Source organism: Plectropomus leopardus, chromosome 14, assembly GCF_026936395.1.
Source record: "Plectropomus leopardus strain MGB_pleo_1.0 chromosome 14, ASM2693639v1, whole genome shotgun sequence".
Taxonomy (NCBI): Eukaryota; Metazoa; Chordata; class Actinopteri; order Perciformes; family Serranidae; genus Plectropomus; species Plectropomus leopardus.
Genome location: NC_142189.1, coordinates 30240344 through 30249711, shown reverse-complemented (window position 1 = coordinate 30249711; position 9368 = coordinate 30240344). Strand labels below are relative to the sequence as shown.

The window sequence follows — 9368 nt, the reverse complement described above, 5'->3', positions numbered from 1 at the left end:
TATAGTTCAAATGTCAGCTCAGTATGAAAAATGACACGAGGTAAAAGTCATGTCTCCTGACGACCATTACACCACGGCGACACCACCTCATTCTCAGTGCTCTCAGCCCTCTGTGGCTTTGCTACAGAGCTGTGCAAATCTTACAAGTGTCACAGTTGAAGGCAGCCGGAGCTATTAGAAACCTCAACCTGTAGGCAGATCCCAGAGGCAGAGCTCAGACTGGGAGGCCCGCGCAACTGTGAGTAATAGATCTGAATTACAGTCTGCCTAGAAGCCTGTCTGCTGAAGAGCAAGCTCTTTGTAAATGTTCTCAGTCTGAATAATAATATGTATAGTTGCCTCATGATGTCCTGATGCTCTGATAGACGGTCACACCCCTGCAGCTGCCGCCCGTTGGGTCTCGGCCAATCAGTTGACACAGTGCTTGATAAGAATTCAGAGCGACATCAGTGAAGAAACCTGGTAGAAATATGCTCTCATTGGTGTTGATGCTGGATTTTTAAACAATAGAAAGACAATTATTAGTGATACATAGCACATTTTAATGTGTATTGATAACTGTCTTTATTTAACTAACCTAATTTATAGTCAAACATTATTTTTGTATTTAAGCTGTCTTTGTCTTTAGTGGCTCTGTGAATGGAATTAGGCGTGTTTCTATTACAGATTTGTGCAAAACTTAAGCAATATTTTCAAAATTAGGATAAAAAGCAATTGTGAGATGACTATGTTTCCATTTAGTGGTATTATACAGCTTCTCTTGCATTGTAGTTCTCTAGTTGAGTTTATTGGGATTAAAAGGGTATATTGTCTGTTTGCATTGAAAAGAAATTCCCATCAAGTTCAGGTTCATATGATTATGTCATGCTGATTTCAAACACAGTAAGTGGGCTAAAGACATGGGCTAAAGTCCTGGCAGGTCCCATGTTCAAGTCAGTCCATGTTGTTAAGTTTAGAAATGGTTCTAATATGAGCAGTAACTGGACAGTTTAATGACAGTAAACTGTTACAGTAAACACAGTTAAAGCCTTTAAATCCCATTTCCTTTTAGATGAGACAGCAGTGGGGTTAGCTCACTTTAAGCTCTGCTGGCAATTTACAGAAGGCCAAATTCATACCTTACGTTTCCCCTAAATGATTTTCACATCAGCAAAAAGGTATGGATGGAGTGATATCTATCTATCTATCTATGTATCTATCTATGTATCTATCTATTAATCTGTCTATATTGGCTGTATGCTACAGCAAACAATTGTTTCCTGTGTGAGGGGGCTCTTTATGCTCCTATAGAAATATTTCAACCAATAATTAGTGTTTGTATATCAGTTACTCACGCTGTGATATGTTGAAATCATGAAGAGAGTTTTTTTCAGGCCTCATAGTGAACAGGAAGACCAAAATGATGAATGTCTGTATTTAACAATAGGAACTATATCATTTTGTCCTTTAACAAACTCTCACACAGCTTTTGCAATTAAACACTTATGCATACTGTGGGTGTTAAACTGTTCATGCATTCTTTCCTTCTTCATTCAAAAGTTCCTTAAATAATAAGATTTTTGTGAAAATGCGTGTGTTTGTGAAGTACTGAGATTCAAAAATAAGACACGCACATCTCGTAGTGGGTCCTGGATCCAAGATAAACCAAAATGTGACAAGATAGAGGTCCGCACCGGGGAGCTCCCCTTAGAGGATGTTATTCTGCGAAATAAGTGACGTTTTGAGCCAAAACTCTTTTCCTCAGACTGACTGAGGAAGAGCGTTTTGGCTTTGTGAAGTACTGAACATACAAATCATTAAGTGTGACTTGGCTTATACTGCACAAGTTGTGTGAGAGTTTGTAAACAGATATAGTTTTATTGTTATTTAACGTGGACCCCATCCACTTCAATTCATCAGAATATTTGCTGGGTTTTTTGGATTCTTTGTTCATTGTGAAGGCATTTGAGAAAAACAATTCTCTTTAAAAATGTAATGTAACATGGGGTGAGTTATTGAAATATAAATGAACATTTTGTGGGTAAAGTGTTCCTTTAATGTAATAAAATATCACCATACAGTACAAACATGAGCTTCAATATTAGATAAGACCTGAAGTTAATTTTGTTAATTAGGCTGCTCAGTTCTGTTAATAGATCTTTGAATAATAAGGAGTCTTTACACTTTGATGTTGTTCCAAAATTCAGTCATCACTCCCCTCCTGTGTTTGCTTTTTTTTTATGTAATTGTCAATGAAACAGTGATGCAAGATTGCATGGATGCCAAAAATTGTTGAAGATTTGAAGACACCCTCTGCATCCAGAATTGTCCCCTGGTTCATGATCGCTGAGCTGTATCGACTTCAGAACAATGTTTTGTGGAGTCAGATCACACACAGATTTCTGTTTCTCCTTCTCATCTCACTCCGGCAGTTTCATCAGCAGGCCAGCGGGTTGCATGCAAATAGCATCAGAGGATGTCAGGCCTTTATCTCCAACTGGCTGCTGCAGCTCCTAATGGTGATCAGCAAACTCTGCAAACAGGGACACAAAGATGCTCAATCAAGCATGGCGATTTAATCATGCTGTGAGGTTTCTAAATGTCAGAGATGCTGCAGAGTGACAAACAGCATTTGAGGAGGAGCTGTTCTCCAGGATTCCAGTGTTTGTGCTTAGCTAAGCCTAACGGCCGCTCGCTGAAGCATCATATTTAATGGACAGATGTGAGAGTTGTATCGGTCTTGTTATTTAACTCACATCAAAGTCTTTAATGAAATTCAGATTAAAGTCATGAAAATCTATGCTTATATGTACCAAATATTGTAGGTAGCAGGGATCGGTGGTGTAGTGAGGGATATATGCAGATATCGGTATTCTCGCCTCTTTCTCTGGGCGTTTACAGCATGTCCAGGCTGTAGAAATCTTTAATGTCTGTAGTGTTTGTTATTTTATTCTGGAGCAGCTTGTACACCCACATCAGACTGTTGCCATCTAGTCTCTGTCTTTTATCTGTGCTGTTCTCGTCCTTTTCTGAAAAATTGTCTGTATGCTCCGACATATTTGGATGTTTCCATGCTCTGTCTTCCCCCCCATCACGGTGTGTCTCATTGTGACTGCATTGTCTTTCCAGGTGGCGAGCGTAACTGTGGAGTACATGAGCTGATCTGCGTCAGAAAAGGTAGACCTCTGACCCCCACACTCCACCCTCCCCATCAGCATTTATCACTGTTAGACTGCAGCCGCTGACACTCGTCCTCGTTCTCCTATATGCTCACCGCCCTCACTGCTGTCTGCCTGTGCTGTCTGTTTGAGCCGTGCCTTTGTGTTTGTGTTTGTGTGCGCTCACCGCTTCTGTTCATTGTTTCTCTACAACTGTCAACTGATCATGTTTTAATTAACTTCACAAGCGCTTACATTTGAGTCATATTCTCTCAAATTGGACAAAATGAAAGAAAAAAACTTTAAGGCTTGAAAGATTGGTAGATTGTTTAGTTTGTTGTTGTCAGGGAGACAGGTTATTTTGGTGTCTTTAAGGGAACAGATAGGAATAACAGCGTATACCTTTAACAAAAGCAAAGGCATTTAAAAAAAAAAACGTATTATAAAGTTAAAGGCGCAGTTGCACACCAAAGTCAAATATCTGTATTTTTCTTTTTACTTGTAGTGCTATTCATCAGTCTAGATGGTTGCTGTGAGTTGCAGTGTTGAGGATATCGCCCGTAGAGATGTCTGCTTTCCCTCCAATATAATGGAACAAGATGGCACTCGGCTTGTGGTGCTCAAACTGTCAAAATCGTACTTTTGAAAAACTCATCAGCTATGTCTATCCAGAAATTATGACCCACTTACTCAGGATTCCACAGACGCTGTTGTAAGCAGTTTGAAGTAGGAACTATTTTCTCTCAACCGAAGCACACCTACCAGCTGTATTACTGTGAAACTGTTTTACCCATTTTCCCTTTTTTTGGTCACCTATTACAGTTATCTGTTGGGTCTCTATTCTGAAGTGGTCAAATACAGTTTTTTTTTTGTCAGTGATTTTCACTTCAGACACCTTTCACAGCACTATGATGCACCACGGACGGCTTCAATTTGAAAATGCAGCCACACAACAATGTTACTTAAGAAGCTAGAAAGTCTGTGTAAGGTGGGCAGCAAGGGTGGTGGAATGGTCCAACAAACACAGGACTTAAACCTGGGAGTCCGCAGGTCACGTCCCATATGAATGTAAAGTCAAATTATAATGTTATTTTTTTCTAAACCTAACCATGTGCTTTTGTGGCCTAAACATAACCACATGCATTTATTGCACAAGGCAATAAATACAAAGTGGTTTATCTTTTCTTTTCTTTTTGCCCTGTTTTAGTAAATAATCTAATTTGCAGACTGTAATCTGCTCTGTAACTGTGGCATTATTATGGGTTAATGTTAATTAACCCATTAAAAAATACCTAAATGGGTAACCCACATGTCACTACATGGTAAACTCTGAAGTTAAACCTTGCTACATTTACATTTAAGTACATGCTGCCACAAAAGTGAGCAGACGTGATAGACTTATGTAACTGCATCTATTAAAGGTAGAGGTAGAGTTCTGTAATGACAAGCTTTTAACTAATCAGGCAGGTTAGAATAAGCATAATTTTTCATGTTGAGTCAGAGCACTCAGTGCCTCAGCAGGATTTATTCTCTGGATGGAGATGACTCTTTTAAAGCAAATAAATGCACAAGTAGATCCAGAGGGGGCTCATCACAGTGTGTGAGCCCGCTGAGTGGTCTGCTTGTGTAAGGCTGTGCATGATGAATAATTTTGGTTCTCCTATTTGTTTTGTGGTTGTTGAGATTCCAGAGGCGTGTGTATGTGTGTGTGTGTGTGTGCACATGTGCGCGTGTATGCATGTGTGTGTGTGGACAGGTTTGGCTTCGGGGCAATGTATGAACAAGCGTAGGAGTGTGTACAGGAGTGCTGTTGAAAGTGCTTATGGGCTGCCTGTGGAGTGTGTGGGTGACTTTGTGGTTTTGAGATGGTTTTGTGCTTTTTGACATTCAACATGGCAACAGTTTCCATGCGGACAGAACCCAACAAAGACAATAGAGACATGCAACAAGGAACCAAAATACCAACAGTGACAGTGTCAACATTGACAATAAAGCACTTCAGAGTAAATCACATTTACATTAGTTTTTATTTAAAGTATATGTATGTGCAAATACTGTCAGATACCTCTAGTGATCCTTTAAAACCTGGGCTAACTGACTTGATTTTTTTTCAATGATTTCAATGATTTCTTTTTAAGGCAGTGGTGATTTTAAGAAGAAAAATGCCCAGAAATAGCAGAAATTCGTAGTACATAAAAATTACCCGGATATTACAAGAAAGCAAACAAACAAACAAACATTATAAAAAGGAAAAGTAAAAAAAATAAATAAATGAAGTGAATGACCTGAAAAACTGCAAAAAGTTAATTTAGTAAAATAATTAAAAATATATATAATGATATCTAGAAATATATAGTTCTCTGGACATTTTACTCTAGCTTTTTCTTTCTACCAATTGCAATTGCAGTTTGCGGGACATTTCTTGTCCCAAGTTTTTGAAAGAAAACAAATTTGCTCAGCGTTTAAAGGTTTAAATACTTGTGAAGGCGTCTGAACGCACTACAAGAAAAGTGATGTCAATCCGGGTTTCAAAGGGTTAACAGCTAAACCAAAACAATTTTCTGAGCACAGCATCAGCGCAGCATCAGCAGTCGCCCATCCATCTATTTCCTTTAGCCACATACCTGAGTCAGGTCGCCATAGCAACAGGGTCATTCTAAGCAGCCCAGATGTCCTTTTCCCCAGCAACATCCCCTCTTCCCTCCTGGGGGATCTCTAAGTGCTCACAGCATTGTTGGAAATGTGGTTTTCCCTGTGTGGATTATGATAGCGATGCTATAATTATGCTCTTTGTTGGCTCCATTTAAAGATGCAGTTTCATTTAGGAGCAACATGATGACCGTCAGACCCAGCCAAAGTTACGCAGTTTAAGGAATCAGCCTGCACCTGCTCCTTCTGTTTGGTTTGGTCACGATGTCATTTTCATGGCGAGCAGTGCAAAAACCTTTTTATGACTTACACACCTTCCATTTGTTAAACATGGGGAAGGGTCATTATGTCCTTGGACAGCAGCTGTGGATTGGACGGTCTTGTAATTGCTCTATAAAACTGATTACACCTCTTCCTGTCATTTAGCCATGTCAGATTAAAAGTTCTTTTTGATTTTTAATTTTTACTGTAGAACTGAATGAGAAAGGGTTCAGTAAATCCACTCAGTAAATCTCTTGCTAACTTCAGGTAACAATCATTCCCTCTAAGGCCATGACACACCAAGCCAACGGTGGGTCTTCTGCCCAGGTTGGGCTGACAGCAAGTGCCCATGTACCTAGTCGCCACAGTGTGTCCCGCACCGTTGGCCTTCGTCGACCCTTATCTGCCTTTTTGGCATTCAGCATGTGGAATTGGCTGCCGATTGCTGTGGAGGCTGTCAGTTCATGAAATTGCTCTGATCGGCCGTTCAGCTCATTGTTACAGTCATTCCCTGGCTTCAAGTACACTGATACATGCAGCTACATGCTAATATCAGGGGAAACAAGTAACCTTGGATGCTGATCTTTACTTTGCCCCGATTTTGGATCAAGTCCCTGCTGGAATTTGGGTAGTTTTGAGGATGTCGTTTTAATTTTTTTCATGCTTATAATCTCTTACAGTCATTCTTCAGCTGCAAGTCTACTGCTACATGTAGCTGCATGCTAATATCAAGAATACCTGCAAACTTGGTTGTTAATTTCCTGCTGGAGCATGGCCGATTTCTAAGTATTTGGATTTGATCATTCACAGTGTTAAGTGCTGCTATACTTAGTTACAGTCTTTCCCCAGCTGCAAGTACATAGCTACATGTAGCTGAATGCTAACATCAGGGAAAAATGTAATCTAGGTTGATGATATTGCTAATTTCTACCTGATTTCATTTTATATTCCTAATGGAACATGTTCCATGTTTCCATTTCACAGTGGAAAGTGTGGCTATTCTCTGTCTCAGTCATTCCATGGTTGAAAATACATGGCTACATGTAGTCACACGCTAACGTCAGGGAAACATGTAATTTTGGTTGCTGATGTAACTTTGCCTAGGTCTTGTTTTCCTCAGGTCACAAGAAGTCGCTGTCTCAAATGACATCACACATTTGTGGTGCAGCACATGTGCAATGATGTACTGCACATGGGGGCAGAAACTGAAACACAATTTTCTTACTTCCATCACAAACCCTTTCAGGTTATCAGTCAGCAAAACTATGCAGGCTGCAAGTTTTCATGTGTTCAAATCATGCAGTATATTATTAAAAGAGGAGCTCTTTCCAAATATCTCTGTCTTGGAAATAGAGTTTGATGAATTCATTTCCAAATCCACTCCTGGCACTGACTTTTAATACTTTTGCAAAAGTGTGTGGTACATCCTGTAACCACTACAAGGTTGCTTTCCCACATTATTGGGCTCCTAGCTTCTTGCATAACAAAGTCTGTTATTATTTAATCTTCCTGTGAGTCATCATTCAGTCCCCCGCACATTATCTAAGGCCTATTGTCTGTCTTTTAATGGAATACATTTGGTTTAATAAGTCTATTAGCTAAGACTGAACATAGGCTGTTTGTGTTTGTATGTGTGTTCTTAACAATAACCTCTGCCATTTTTCTTTGCTGTGCTTTACTCTCAGTATATAAATTGCCCCATTACTTTTTTTTTCATAGTTTATTGTCAAGACATTTTACTATGGCTAATTTTAAATATTATTTCACTTTTACTTTTTATTTTACTTTTTAAAATCAGAATGATTTGCAGTCACACTTCCATTTAGTGGCTGCAGGTTTGAATTGTAAATAAGCAGCAACATGACCTGTGTAGGTTAGAATGGAAGAGGATTTGGGCCACATGTGAAAAAATGTATTTTCAGAATTCTGAGAATAAAGTCAAAATTCTCATAATTCTTCATTTAAACTGAAAAGTCAAATAAATTTTTCACATGGCCAGACATGTTTTTGTCTCAAAATTCAAAAAAGACACTTTTACAGCACTTCTTAATCAGTTTTGGCATCATTCAGTTCAGTAAAAGGAGTCAAAGTGGAGAATGAAGCCTGAATACAAACTCTGATCATAGAGTAAAACAAAACAAAAAAAAATTGTAGTCTTAAGTCAGGAAGCCAAAAGTAAAGAGATAACGTGTCGTAGATTTCTGTGATTGAATTATCTTTTCCCTCTTAGAGCTAGTTGGGGAATTATACAGAGCAGGATCCCGCTCCATCTGTGCTGTGAATAATTTAGTCAGCAGCGAGAAGCAGACGGGCATTCCCGCGGGATAACGCCTCCTGTTCCCACCTCACCATGTGACCACACATACAACAATAACACACTCCCATTATAGCCCAGAGCCTTTAACAGACAATTACTCAAACTAGCTTTTTTTTTGTTTGCTAAAACGCAGCTAAAAAGTCAAAAACAGGAGCTGGAAATAAAAGCAGTTCCTTTAGTTGCTAACGTGTGAAAGACTCAGTCTGGCTGTCACAGTGTGTTTCAGTCTGAAACAAAAGTGCAGGCAGTGAAGTGGTTTGCAGTGACACTGTTGGCTGAGTCTACTGAATAGTTGCAGACATTATATGAGCATTATAAATAACAGAAAACATCATCACCGTTATTGATCGCTAAGTAAGATCCCATCCGAGTACACTTTGTAGCCAAATGAGCTCATTATCTTCCATTTGTAGCGAGGCAGTCATTAGCTATAATTGAGCAAAATGGACTTTATATAGTGATTTTGGTGTTGCACAGAGCCGAATTCCTCATCTGAAACGAGCTCGGCAATAATTTGAGGATTCAACAGGGTATTCTTCCTAATTGCACTAAAAATCCTTTGCTTTTAAAGTATCTCTTTTATCTTTTATCTTCTGTATGACCCCTCAGTAGTTTATTGTACTGCAAAGTAAATGTTTAAGACTAGGGGTTGCCTGATATTGTTTTTTTCAGGGCTGATACCAATTATTAATAGTTAATGAGAACCATAACTGATATTTGGAATTGATATGCATTTACAAGAAAAATGTTTATCAAAACTGAAACTTTCAACATCATATACAGCATATACTTTTTAATTAAGTAATTTTATTTGCAATCATTAAAATACCGTTACAGATAGTCTGCAAAATGCCAAATATTGGCCCCAATAATCGTCCAGGATGATAATCTGTCGACCCCTATTTAAGACATATTTAACCATTGACTGTTGGTTGTGTCTAGGATTTAGAACAATATAAAGGCAAATTATTTTGTTTTTTATTTAAAGACCTGATATATGTAAA

General features: G+C 38.7%; 1 protein-coding gene across 2 annotated transcripts in view; it reads left to right on the top strand.

The window, feature by feature from the left end:
- The first annotated feature begins 3020 nt into the window (after nt 1-3020).
- syt14a (synaptotagmin XIVa) overlaps nt 3021-9368 on the top strand; it is a 45193-nt gene continuing 38845 nt past the window's right edge. For both annotated transcript variants that reach the window (XM_088087517.1, XM_088087515.1), the window contains exon 1: nt 3021-3156. In XM_088087517.1, the coding sequence (XP_087943643.1) occupies nt 3051-3156 (106 nt within the window). In that variant the 5' untranslated portion in view covers nt 3021-3050. The remainder of the gene's footprint in view (nt 3157-9368) is intronic.